Genomic DNA, 14393 nt, shown 5'->3' with positions numbered 1-14393 from the left:
CTCCCTGCATTAATTTAGAAAAAGATCCTGCAGGTAGGCAAAGGGCCAGAGCACTCCTAAATCCCAAGGAATGTGAAAAAGAAAGATGCACTTGAAGTGAGTGGGGATGTGCGGGGAATTTAGAAATTCAAAACTAGATTTTTCTCTTTCCATGGAGATTTTCTGGCTGGCATTACTGGCAGAAATGAGCTGGCTAGGATTGTATGAAGATTGAGAACCAGCAGGCTTTCTCCAGTTTACCCACATCTCCATCAAATGCTGACTTATATGGTAAACCTAATACTAAATAATACTTCTTCAGAGTAAAATGACTTCAGGATTCTCAGCTTCTCCTCTTTCCATGCATTCTAACTATATGTAATGAGGACCCACTACAGACCAGTCCTTGACTTTGTCCCTGGAATATGAAGTGAAGTAAGAAATGGCATCTGTTCTTAGAGAGCATACCATGGAGCATCACTCAAGTTATTCTTCAAGTTACCACTTTATGTGTCTTCCAAAAACTAAAGACTTTTCTAAATGAAAGAAAGCACTTGAAAACCTATAATTATGATTTCCAAGAATTTTTGACTACAGTTTAAGACATATCCTTCATTTTGAAAGAAAAATAAATAACTGGATTTTTACTGTTATTAAGGTGTGCTTTCTTTGTCAGGATTCCCATAATGAATGTGTTTGTTTATACTGTGTCTATACTATTTAGTGTTTTTTTTGTTTGTTTTTTTTTTTGAGACGAAGTTTCGCTCTTGTTGCCCAGGCTGGAGTGCAATGGCGCGATCTCTGCTCACTGCAACCTCTGCCTCCCGGGTTCAAGCGATTCTCCTGCCTCAGCCTCCAGCTTCCTGAGTAGCTGGGATTACAGGTGCCCTCCACCATGCCCGGCTAATTTTTGTATTTTTAGTAGAGATGGGGTTTCACCCATATTATTTTAGGAAATAGATCTTGGTTTACATTTCAAAGCCCCTAGTTTGAACTTTCTTTGTATGCAAATTAGCAGTACAGGAGGCACCCAAGGACTAATATTTGGATAGTAAAAACTGAATCTCAAACAAGCATTTGTATTAATATGAACTGAAATAATATAACTTGTTGGCAATCAAACTCTTTGAAACGTGGATAATTACTTGAAATTTTCATACCATAATAAAAAGAGTCTGACAAATGCAAGGCTACTGAACAAACTGGTAGCCTAATGTAGCTTGAATTTATTTCTATATTCCTTTGAAATTTCAATCAGCCTTTAGTTTTGGATGAAAAGAAAATTCCTGACTAAATTAAAAAAATTATTTTGGTAAATAAAATATTTATTTTGTATTTCAAAAATTTATTTTGGTAATTGAAGCATAAATGGGTCATCTGAATCCTTGTCTTGCTATTAAACTGCAATATAATGTTAGACAGAAAGCTAGACTTATCTGACCCTCAATTTAATAGTGCTTTTGTAGCTTACTCAACAAATTCTTCTCTTTACCTTATACCATGGTGTCATAAAGACAATCCTTGGTTTTGCTTATAAAGTAATTTCCCCACTCTAACAGAAATTTTGGATAAACAAATGAAAGTGCTTTGAAATTTTTAGAAGTACAACATAGAAAACAATTTCAAGTAAATTTTTCTTTGTCTATATTTGCAGACCCACTGTGCAGCATGAACCAGATTTCAAATATTAAAAGACATAAAAGAATAAGCTGCCTTAAATTATTGAAACTTGAACTCAAGGAGAAAATGATGAGCACATTTAGTCTGCTGAGACAGGAGTGGAAAGCAAAAGAGAAAGAGAGGAAAGGGGAGAAAAAAGGAAATCCCTGTATCTGCCAGTATTTTAGGCATTTTCTAGATCTTGGGGAAAAATTAACTATACTATTTGCATTTACATAGAACTTTTTCGTCAAGCACTGCCACAAACATTTCTTTTAACCCACAATAACCTGGAAAGTAGATTGGTCTAATATTACTTTCCATAGATAAGGAAACAATAATTATGAAGACAAGTGGTTTCCTCAGAGAGCTAGAGTTATTTAGTAGCTAAGATAGCCAAATAGTCCAGATTTCTTGATTTTTAGACTCCCCAGGCAATTCTGCCTCATGCGAATACAAGTGACGATCTTAATAGATGAGAGAGAATAGCAGCGAGAATAGAGAGAAAAAGTGATAGTGAATTTTTAGTACCTAAGTCACCGATCAAGAAGAATGATATGGATAATAACAGCCATTTGTAATTGATATTTTATAATTACTTATAAATATTGGTTTGTTTTATATTCCCTGACTTTTGAATCGAAGCCACATGAGACATCTGGAACTGTAAAGTTTTCTTATTCCACTCTTTGACTGATTTGACATTAAAAAAATCTTTTATTCTAAATTGAGAATGGATATCTTTCAGAGTAATGAAACGCAGTAACTAGGTCAGAATTTGCTGTTTGTTTGTCCTTGGCCATAGGGGAGCTAAGTAAGTAGGAGAGCTTCAACAGCCTTTCTTGGTAGATGAACCTGAGTGTGCTGGTAGGACTTTAAACCTCGAATCATTTCATCTTCTGCTTTTTGGGTCATTACAAGGCTTATTTTTTGATAATGTTAAAAAATGGTTGATTGGATGATGGTTGAAAGAATCAGAAAGGAACTCTGTTCAGTGTTCATTATCCTATGTTGAATGGATTTTTGGCAGAAAACGTAAATGAGTCATAGCAGTCATGCTTGTAGAAGTAAGCCTTGAGTCCTACCAGCTGAGCTGTCAGAATGCTGGAAGGAAATCTCCATTGAGGACTGGTTTTCTCTGCCAAACAGTAACATGAAGTTCAGAACACAGTCAGCTTCAATGTTATCATGTATAGAAGTTTGTCTGTATGAATATTCATATGAGAGCACTTTTTTCTGCTACTGGTAATGTTTTCTTCTTTTATTTCTTTGAAATAAGAATTAGGAGGTCTTATTGCAAACTGGATTTTGAAAATTATGTATGTGTTATGTGTGTGGTCTGTATATTTCAACTCAAATCTGCCCTTTTTTCAGGTTAAGTTGATTTTTTTGGCTTACGGACATGTAAAATTAGATAAGACAGAATTTGGTTCTAACCTTAGGACAATTGTGCTGTTCTCAGCAATTATATTAATAGAGATATTTTTATATGTACTATTTGTTGTGACATGCTCAGAGAGACCTTTAAAAACAGTATTTTATTCTTTCTTATAACACCCATATGAGATAAGTAGAAGAGGAATTAGAATAAAGTATAAGAATTATAGCTAAACTGTGATAATTTTTACAGGCAGAGGTTAGGTGCTTTGTATTCTCTGAATGTATACAACTATTATCTGTGGCAGATGCTTTATAACTAGAATTGTGAGTTATTAAGAAATTATTCTGAAAGATCATTGTAGGTGCAAATATTCAGGCATTGAAGAAATGTGATGAGGACAAGAAATACAGTGCTGTGGTTAATACCTAGATTTGGTTTGTTTGTTTGTAGGACCTTTTCTCAATGAGGAACAGCATCTAGAACACTGTGCAGTTAGGGACCTTGCCCATGATTCCACAGCTGCTAAGTGGTAGGATCAGGATTTGAGCTGAATATAAAGATGTTGTGGAGAAACAAGTGTAATATCCTGCCACCTGGAAGGCCTTCTTAAACTTACTGTATGCAGTAATCACGTCTTGAGTGGTTAGATGCCAGGGCAACATGTTAGGACTGTAATGGACATGTGATTCTTGTCCTCATGGAGCTTATGGTTTTCTGCATAGTTATTTCATAACAGGTGTCACTGTAACATCTGACACCAGAATCCATTTTCAACTTAGTTCAAAGAACTTTCCAGTGATTGACATAATTTAGCATGTCTTACGGAGGATATTTTTAATATGAAGTAACCTGAAAACAGCTTCCAGGTTATCCAACTATTTACTTGGTTCTGCTTTATAGTTACTGTCCTCCAATCTTGTCAGTTATTCCAGTCACAGGTTGAAGAGTGTTAGTTGACTGTGTGTATGAAAATTGACCAGAATTTGTCTTGGAGGGTTTATGCATTAAGTGGGAATTAGAGGATCGATTAGTTAAATATGCCCAGAGATTTATAAAATTTACATGCCATATGTGCATCCAGAGAGTGCTCCTGGATGTATAGTTTGTTTGTGAAATGCCAAAGCAAACATTTCATTACCATAGGTGCTTAGCAACTAATCATGTTGAGGTTTGTTCCCAAATTACAGTGTTGTAATTAGACTAGGGCTATTGAAAATCAAAGGCAGTCTGTCAAAAGTTCTTTTGTGTGTGTTTAATATTTTTCTTCTTTGGTAAATTTCCAGTAATTAACATTTTCAACTCATTTTTTTCTATTTGCTTTGATTCACTCTGTGACATTGTTAGGAAAATTAATTAATGTAGAGAAATGTAAAAATGGTGGCCACTGAACTAGTTTTCTATATGAATTATGTGAAGGAATTTTATGGATGTTTATTCAGACCATGACAGACTAAATATGAATTTTGGTGATCCATTTTTAAGTAGGGCTTTCATATTTTTCAAGAAATCCCTCTCTCAATTAATATTGTTTGGGTCTTCTTCAAAATCTTGATAATAGAAAGGGTTTATAAGATACTTATAGAGGCATGTATGCATATGTACACACATATATATCATATTTATCTTTAGGAAGGTATAATTTCAAGATTACATTGTAAATGACAGCATCTGAAAGTGTCAAAGAGCAAAGAAAAAAATTAACAATAGAAATGTATCTTTACCAAATATGGAAATTCTTGTATATACGTGATATTATCATTCTTTAATACATGTTTTATATTGAGGATGATGATAAAGTAAGTACTAGTAGGGAAAATGAGAGTGTTTAGAATATGTATTTAATAACTGCTTTAGTATTAAATATGATAATTATAAGTGTAGTTTATAATAATAGGCTTAAATTTTACATACCGAGTGGCATACATGAACATATATACTTAATCATAGCTATTTTTACTAAGAAAAATAATGTAGAAACATGTGTGCTTTCAAATGTTTCTACTTTAAGAATTAATATTCTTTGATAAGCAATTGTCATTGCTAGAAGACGGCTAGGGGGCTGTTAGTGGCTATAAGGCAATAATTAGATTGTTTGTGTTTAATTCTTACTGAGGAAATATTTTATTGACTTCCAAGACATTGTTGTCATGTAGAATGAGATTATTGTCCTGTAGAGAGATACATAGTATTTTCGTTTCATAAATGAAGTAAAGGAGGTAAATAAACCTGAGTAAACGGCAGAACCAAGACCCACCAGTCTTAGCTATTACAACATTGTAATTGCTATGTTGCATTTTTTTTCCAAAGCAGAGACAAAAAACACTGAATTATTGAATCCTGTGATAAACAATGCAGTTAGCAGGAAGTTAGGAATACGATACAATTTATCAAGAAGAAATAACCACAACAGGCAGATCTTATGTTAATCTTTACTTTTGAGTAAGACTATAGTAAGGTATTTCTTTATAAATATTTGCATCATACATATGTAACCATCCTGTAGATGATTAATAAATAAAATGAAAGTTTTCTACTTAGTGGTTTGCCTAAGGATGTTATGATAGTTCTAACATCATTGTCTTGCTCTGTTAGGGATTAACAGGACCTGATGGATCCCCTGGCTCCGTTGGGCCAAAGGGACAAAAAGTAAGTTAGACATCTGGCATTAATTGCTGGTACAAAAATGCTGAAGTATAATTTTATTGTAGTGTTTGCAAGCCAACTAACATTAAGTTATGAAGCATCTAAAATGCACTTGTTCAACTAAAATTGTTTTTAAAAACACCATGATGTGGAATACTATGCAGCCATAAAAAGGAACAAGATCATGTTCTTTGCAGGGACATGGATGGAGCTGGAAGCCATTATTTTCAGCAAACTAACGCAGGAACAGAAAACCAAATACTACATGTTCTCACTTATAAGTGGGAGCTGAATAAAAAGAACACATGGACACATGGAGGGGAACAACACACACAGGGACCTGTCAGAAAATAGGGGGTGGGAGGAGGGAGAGCATCAGGAAGAATAGCTAATGGATGCCAGGCTTAATACCTGGGTGATGGGATGATCTGTGCAGCAAATTACCATGGAACATGTTTACCTATGTAACAAAGCTGCACATCCTGCACATGTACCCTTGAACTTAAAATAAAAGTTGGAAATTAAAAAAAAAACACACCATAATGGGGTCTTTTAATGCTTTCAATATTTATGCAGTTTTCACATTTACATATTCATGCTATTAAAGGTCAGTACAATGAAAATATTTTTATTTTTAGGGAGAACCTGGTGTGCCTGGATCGCGTGGATTTCCAGTAAGTAAATGTAGAGTTACAGAATTGAAAATTTCCTATCTTTAGGTAAAATTCTGCCATTGTGAAATCTTTAGATGCAGTTTTCTGCATAATATACATGACAAATAAGTTGATGACATCTGGTACGGTGAGCATTCCTACTATGAGTGGAAAAATTTTAGAGAAGTTTGAATGTACAGTAGAAAATATATATTCTATTTGCAGGTGGTATTTCCTAGTAGACAATTCCCTCTTTACTTGCAATGATAGAAAACGCTTCTTGCATAACAACAGCAAATCTAAGTATTCAATGTTTAGACCATGGTATCACACCACATTCTTCACAACTGGTTTTATCTCTAATGAAATATCAACCAGTCAGATATTATCACTTGCCTGATTCCTTGGCTAGTCTTTTTCTGCATTTGCACAGTGTGGCAGGTGTGTGTTATTTGTATATATGAGGACCAGGTTCTTAGGCTGCTTTTCCTATCTATTTTGCTCTTTGTTCTACTTTTACTCGTCATTAATCTGTATTTTTTCTTCTTTTTTCCTATTTGTGCTATTTTCTTTGCCATATTTCAGCATGTGAACTCTTCCATTATAAGCCTATTTTCAGAAGTGAACAGCTTGCTGGACTTTCTCTCATATTTTTCAACTCAGCTGTTAATCTCAACATCTTATAGAGATGCCTTTTTGTTTAGTGAAATTTGTTGAACATCTAGGTTTCTGATAATGAAATAACTTATTGATTACTCTGGTGTTTTCAAACACAGCACTTATTTCCTGAATTGACCTATGTATTAAAGTGTTCAAACTGGAGTCATTTTTCCAGGAATGCCTTTTAAAATCCCACTGATTATTAAAACATACTGTCCATATGAAGTTCTTGCTTGTTTTTCCTATCCAACTAATTAGAAATAATAATATCATTATCAGTGCATTGATTCCATGGGATGCTTGGTATATGCATATTTTAGAAAAGCAAGTCTGGAGTGAAAAGCTAACATGAATATCGTATCACAGACAGCTGTGTATAAAAGCCATTCTAGCCAATGTAGGAGAGAAAAGAATACTGAGAAATCCCAAGGGGAAAAAATTGAACTTGGAAATTAAAGAGAGAGAATAGAGATCTGGGCAGCAGATATTCAGTTTTAATTTCAACAGCATATTATTAGGTTTTGTTATATGCTAGGCCCTGTGCTAGGAGTTGGGGCTAGGAAGATGAATAAGATGTGGTTCGATCCTCGATTATGTAAAGTTTGGTGTTGCTAAAGAGATATAAATGTAAAGAAGAAAATATAATGACTATCTTAAAAATCAAATATAACATATTAAATTAGCATCCCATTGTAGGTTACTTCAGGAGTGACACCATTTTATTTTCAATATCTACTGGATTCAGTGTCTGAAAATATAGCCCAAACTTTCGAAAGGGAGGTGTGTTTCTGACCCTTTTTTGTCCCTGCCTCTCTGTGCTGAATGTTTGTTTGGGGAACTTCTAAACATAATTTATTATAGATTGTAAAACTAGAATGCTTTTAATGTAGGTTTCCTATAAAACGCTACAAATGAATAACATCTGTAAACTCTCCAGTTGTGATGCACCTCTTTGTGAGTTATGGTAAGTTCTCCTGAGGGCAAGCATGGAAGGCTTCTTTACTTTGATTTCCTTAAAAACAAGTTTGGAAAAATCCCAGTTAGCATAGACATCAAAGGAATGTTAGAGGAGCTGAAATAAGCTTCTGCTTCCTTTAGAAGCAGAGCCATGTTTGCTTTTCTTTATTCAGTGCTTTCTTTAGAATGAGCATCATTTTTAGTAATAGAGTTTTATGGTTTATTTTAACTGAGTTATGTCTACATTCATATTTATACTAAGTATCAACCTCAAGCTATAAACATTTTTATTGTACTCTTTTAGGGCCGTGGTATTCCTGGACCCCCTGTAAGTATCACTTCATCATTTATTTTTACACAGTCTATAAAAATGTCATATTTCTCAAATCCCCACCTTATTCTCCTACTAACGGTCTACTCAGTGGTGTTTACAGCGTTCTACCTACAAGATCTTAGGTGGCTACTAAGGATAACACCCTTATTCTGCTAAACAAAATATTTATTAATTTAGGAAAGTTCTGCTGTATCTTAAATAATTAAAGTTTGGTCAAATGAGTTATTGTGTCATTGGAAACCAAAGCTAATACAGAAATGTAATTCATTATTTATCATATTTGATATCATGTATGGTAGATTGTAAAAATATTCATAAATGACCATTTGCTTTGATTTGTTGACTTCAGGGTCCTCCTGGGACAGCAGGACTCCCTGGAGAGCTTGGCCGTGTAGGACCTATTGTGAGTACCGCAGTGCACTTTGATAGACGTTTGCTGATTTAATAGAAGATGTTACTTGGGAAAGCAAATTACCCTAACTGTACATTTCCACTTGCAAACCAAAACATGGCAGATGAATTTCATTCCAGTTTATAATATTGATGTGAACCAGAAATAATAATAATTTTTGCAGAGTGATTTTAATTTTTTCCTAAATTTTTCAGCTAAACTTTTCTTCCCAGCTTCCAGCTTGTCAAGTAAGAGAGTGTCGTCCTCATTTTACAGACTTTCAGCCAGGACTGGAGTCTAGTGGCTTTTGTATTAGGCTCTCTGCATGAAATAAAAGTGAATAGCCTAAAATTATTACCATGTATATTTATGTTAGGATCATTAAATTATAATTCAGCCAACAAAATTTAACTTTTAACATTAAAGAGCTGGGCTTCATAAAAAAGTCTCATATAAAATGCTTCATATTGATATTAAGTAAACGTTTCAAAAACGTTGACATAGTGATGTGATGTGAAGGTGCGTAATTGTAAACTCACTGTGGGAAGGAGCCATGTATCATATACCTTGTTTGTTCCTCTAGATGTGCTTACTGTTTGCAAATTTATTTAGTGAACAAATGAATGAATATGAAATGATTGTAAAGTTAAAATAATTGTGAGGTGCTTCCGACTTTTTATGGCAGAACATCAAGAAGGAAAATGTGCCAAGAGTAAACATTGGATGTTAAGAGTAATTGGAACCCATTTTCATCTGAACGGTTTACTTCGATGTAGCTTTCTTTGATTTTCTGACCCATTGCAAGAGGTGCAGTGACAGACCAAGTGATAGATTGTGGGTGAACAGCACTTGCAAGAGTCAGGCACTGCAGAGATTAACCTTCCATTTCACAGCTTCAGACTGAGTGCAAGCCTTCTTTTGCACTGGTTAGCAGGATGGCACTAGCAGTATAGGTTGCTCTGGGTCCTCTGTAAATCAACTAGAAAAATAAGTAGTGTTTCCAATTTGTTTTCAGAGTAGATAAAATGATTGTCCTGTGGAGAAGAATTGGCTTTGCTTTTTCCCCTAGCTTCTCTCTGACTTGTTTTATTACCTCGGTGAGACTGGAATGCCTTTATTACTCTCATTTTGTAGAAATAATTGGATTACGGGCCACCCATCGATTTTGGTGGCAGGTCTATGCATGGCTGAGCTCGGTGGGGGTTTCCAGTAATACCATTCTCTTATGCCTCACTGGTTTTATGTACTGTGTTTTGACACATGTATAACCACTGTGTCGCAATTTTCAAATAACTTAGGGTGACCCTGGGAGAAGAGGACCACCTGGCCCCCCTGGGCCCCCAGGACCCAGAGTAAGTTATTTGCAGCTTGAATTTCTCTTTGTGTCTGAGAGTCAGGGTTGAAAAAAATCTAAGAACCCAAAATGGAAGTTCCTATTAATTGAGTCATTGTCCCAAATTTCCAAAATGGCTATCAATTTTTTCTGTTTAGGGCAAGGAGTGGAAGAATCACAATAATTTAAAAGGTGGTTTTTATAGGGCATATCTTACTCATTACTTTTGAAGTCTTTTGATAGTTGTGATGTCGCAAATGCTCAAAACTTAGATATATAAATGAAGCATTTTCAAATGAACTAGTTTTTACAAAGGTTTTCATAGTAAGAAAAATTTAAAGAATATGAATTTACATAGAAGATAATTCATGTTTTTATTTGTAATTCAGAGTTCCCCACATTTTCTATTTTGCCTCTTATTTCATTTCCCGTCAATGTCTTCCCGAAATAATCTACTGCAATTCATGGCTCTCCAAAGAGAACATGCCCATGAGTCAGGATTTTAGAATATTAGCATATTATCTGCTCCTATTTGTTTCTTATATTTTATTAAACAAATATATTTTATATTCTTGCCTGATGAGTTTTCTATTATTAGTATGTTTGAATTCACTATTTAATTGTATTCTGAACCTTAATATTTTGTTTACTTTAGGGAACAATTGGCTTTCATGATGGAGATCCATTGGTAAGATGCTTTCCTTTGAACAAAATATAGTTTTAATTCAAAGGCCATATAGTCTGCAGATGAGTTTTCTTTTAAAGATTTCCCTGGAATATTCTATGTGTCCATGTTTTCCTTTCACTCAATGGCAGAGCAGTCTGTAACACTAGTGGACTACTGGCTTGCATCTACTCAGACTAATAATTTTTCATTATAGATGTATCTTTGTTCTTCTATAATCTTTTTACTTTATGACTAAGACATGTTTTTCACTAGAGCATCCAGGTTTTAAAGAGATAGAATTCAAATAACTTCCTCTAGGATTTGTTTTACTCATAGATTAACAGTCCAATGATGGTGGTAATGTGCACTAAATGCAATGTTGGCCCATTTGATTGGAGACACGAACCTCAGGAAGGGGCTAGTCTAGTGGAATGGGAAGGGGAAATGAATCCTGTCATGGTAAAATAGGTTATCTGTAAACACACTTTAATAAATTAGATTTGAAATAAATATTGCAAAATATTAACATTTATTAAATCTGGATGGTACATTCATGGGGAAGGGTATTATATTCTCTACACTTTTCTGTTAGCTAGAAATATTTCTGGCTTTAAATGTGAAATAATAATAATAAAAAGGAAAGGGGTATTTAGAATTATTCAACGAATATCATTGCAATGGAGTTCTGTAACTGGAATCCCTTAAAAAAAGACTGTCACAAAGCGGGAGTCCTAGTTTATGCACTCTGTCTGTCTTTCTTTCTCTTTGTTCCCTCTCTCCCTGGCAGTGTCCCAATGCCTGTCCACCAGGTCGCTCAGGATATCCAGGCCTACCAGGCATGAGGGTAAGAGAATAACTTCCAGTATTTTAAGAGTATTATCCACAGATAAAATGGAGCCTTTACTTTAAGCATTAGCCTTCCTGGTGCAGAGATCCCACTTGGATGATCAGGCAAGTAGTGCTTATTCAGTCCTAGCAATTCCAGCTGCCCTTGACATGTATTCCTGTATTCCTACCAAGACATGGATGTTTAATCATAGGACAGCTTTCTAGTTCAGGGAAGAAATACCAATAAAAGACATTGGATTGAGAGACTTTAGAACACCAAAGTAAGTTTCAGAAGTTTGCTTCCTGGCTGAGTGTAGCGGTTCATGCCTGTAATCCTAGAACTTTGGGAGGCCAAGGTGGGAGGATTGCTTAAACTCAGGAGTTTGAGACCAACCTGGACAACAGAGGGAGACCCCTGTCTCTACAAAAAATAAAAAATTAGCTAGGCATGGTGGCGTGCACTTGTAGTCCTGGCTACTCGGGAGGCTGAGGTGGGAGGATCACTTGAGCTCGAGAAGTCAAGGTTGCAATGAGCTATGATTGTGCTACTGCAGTCCAGCCTGGGTGGTGGAGCGAGGCCTTGTCTCAAAAAAAAAAAAAAAAAAAAGTGCTTCCTATTAAGGGAGATAGTGAATGGTGGGGGCAGTTGGAGGGGGTTGTGCACATAATGTATTTGAAAACTTTTAGTTAAAAAAATTTTGAAAAACTGTGCAAAATAGTCAGGAAAAGAGACTCTCCAAAAGTATTTTTCTCTGTCTGCCACCACAATTACTTGAAAATTTTCCATGCAAACAAAAAATAAACGCCAAATTCTGGGGATAAATAGCTTTCTCTTTCTCTAGTCTCTGAGTCTAAAGTGATTTTGAGACATTCCAGACCAGTGGAGCTCTGCTGTGATCTGAAAGGCCCGAAGGCACTGATTTTCCATTAGGGTTTTTCTAAGGATAGTTTTGGTGGGTTCCCTCAACTGCAGAAGATTCAGCCTGGACTGGTGTCCTATTTTTCAAAAAGATTTCTTTGAGGGGTGAAAGTTCCGACAGTTTTCATTTTGGAATGCTTGTCTCACAGTTTTGTCTCCTGTTACAAAGTACACACGTGCTTAGGACAGGTGGCCTGACAAGAAAAGATAGGGATTTTCTTTTCGTGCAATTCAGCTTTCACCCACTGCCCTTTATTGCTTTCCCTTTGCACTTAAAAATTGTGCACAGTAGGCTGGGCGCAGTGGCTCGCGCCTGTAATCCCAGCACTTTGGGAGGCCGCGGTGGGTGGATCACCTGAAGTTGGGAGTTCAAGACCAGCCTGACTAACATGGAGAAACCCTGTCTGTACTAAAAATACAAAATTAGCCGGGCATAGTGGCACATGCCTGTAATCCCAGCTACTAGGGAGGCTGAGGCAAGAGAATTGCTTGAACCTAGGAGGTGGAGGTTGCGGTGAGCAGAGGTCACGCCATTGCACTCCAGCCTGAGCAACAAGAGCGAAGCTCCATCTCAAACAAACAAACAAACAAAAAACCAAACAAACAACAACAACAAAAAATGTACAGAGAAAAAGGCAGAAAGTTGAGCATCCGAGAAAGTCCACTTACACCAGCCTTTCCTCCACCACCAGGAAGGAGGTGGGAATGGAGGAGGCTGAAGGGGTTTCAGAGCAGCCTTCAGAGGGCACGGGATAGCCAGTTGAGCTTGGTCAAGGCTGTCACTTCTGAAGGTTAAGTTACTGGAACTAGAGAAGACTTAATGCTCCCAACCCGTGTGAGGAAGTTGGAGAAATAGGGAATAGGGATCTAGGAAATAGCAGGCAAGTATCAATGAATCACATTGCTGAACTAGATAATGAAGTGTGTTATTCTAGAGCAGTGTTTTTCTATTAAGTAAAACTGATATTAATTATATTCGGCAGTCATGGTGCTGTTAAGGTCATTTAAGGCGCTAATTTTCTTTGTGACATAACCCATTTCTTAGTAATACATTGGCACTGATTTAGGGAAGCAGGATCACTTTATGAGCCTTCTGATCACTTTCTGTACCAAACTCAGGACAATTATTTATTTTGCATTTGTTAGGGTCATAAAGGGGCTAAAGGAGAAATTGGTGAACCAGGAAGACAAGGACACAAGGTAAGGAAAATGGGTATTTAGTAGATAAGTTGTGATTAGGAGTTATTGGTCACTTTCATTATAAGAAATTAGGAATTATAGGAAATAATGAACCTCGATATTTTACCCTTCTTTTTCAAATAATCATTGATAAGTTATAAGCAGATGCATCAATATTTGACTAAATATCATATTCTAAAATTGTTCATTTACAAAAAAACACTTACAAATAAGGCACCAGACATTTTCATTTTTTTCTGTCACTACCTTTTCTTTTCTTTTCAAATCAATCACACTAAGCTTTTTTCCTTGATGCTATGATAGTCCAACATTATTCAGATAGTTGTTCCACTTCACCAGACAAAATTTTATGACATTTGTAAAATTTTATGACAAGTGTTGCTGAGACTAGCAAACAGAGAAGTTGGTAATTGGCTTATAGCTTCTCATCTCAAGTTCTGAAACAATTTATCTATTTATTTCTGACCTCATTTCAATATAACCTAGATTCTGAATAAGCTGGAGGTTAGTAATAACTTAGGTTATTTTCTGAATAGAAATAGAATCGACAGCACAATTTACATTGCAGCTGGCATGCCCTGCAGAAAAACCAAGGCTGGGATTTAAAGCAAGGTAACCTATTTGCCCTTTTTTCATCCACTAGTGTAAGTCATCTTTAAGTATCTAAGAATTTGACTTCCTGAATAGTAGGTTTTGTCTTGGTAAATTTGATAATGTTTTACAAAGTCAAGTTGTTCTTATTAATGCAGGTCCTCTTGACTTGGTTCACTATGCCCTTCTACCCCTTTA

The 14393-nt window shown here is 35.7% G+C and overlaps 1 protein-coding gene across 3 annotated transcripts in view; it reads left to right on the top strand.

The window, feature by feature from the left end:
- Positions 1 to 14393, top strand: part of COL9A1 (collagen type IX alpha 1 chain) — an 86235-nt gene that overhangs the window by 22739 nt on the left and 49103 nt on the right. For all 3 annotated transcript variants that reach the window (XM_002817046.5, XM_054557681.2, XM_054557682.2), the window contains 8 exons: positions 5612 to 5665; positions 6301 to 6336; positions 8237 to 8260; positions 8616 to 8669; positions 9956 to 10009; positions 10646 to 10678; positions 11445 to 11501; positions 13551 to 13604. In XM_002817046.5, coding sequence (XP_002817092.3) covers positions 5612 to 5665; positions 6301 to 6336; positions 8237 to 8260; positions 8616 to 8669; positions 9956 to 10009; positions 10646 to 10678; positions 11445 to 11501; positions 13551 to 13604 — 366 coding nt within the window. The remainder of the gene's footprint in view (positions 1 to 5611; positions 5666 to 6300; positions 6337 to 8236; positions 8261 to 8615; positions 8670 to 9955; positions 10010 to 10645; positions 10679 to 11444; positions 11502 to 13550; positions 13605 to 14393) is intronic.

The sequence above is a fragment of the Pongo abelii genome, chromosome 5, assembly GCF_028885655.2.
Source record: "Pongo abelii isolate AG06213 chromosome 5, NHGRI_mPonAbe1-v2.0_pri, whole genome shotgun sequence".
Classification (NCBI taxonomy): Eukaryota; Metazoa; Chordata; class Mammalia; order Primates; family Hominidae; genus Pongo; species Pongo abelii.
This window is presented reverse-complemented; position numbering and strand designations above follow the sequence as displayed.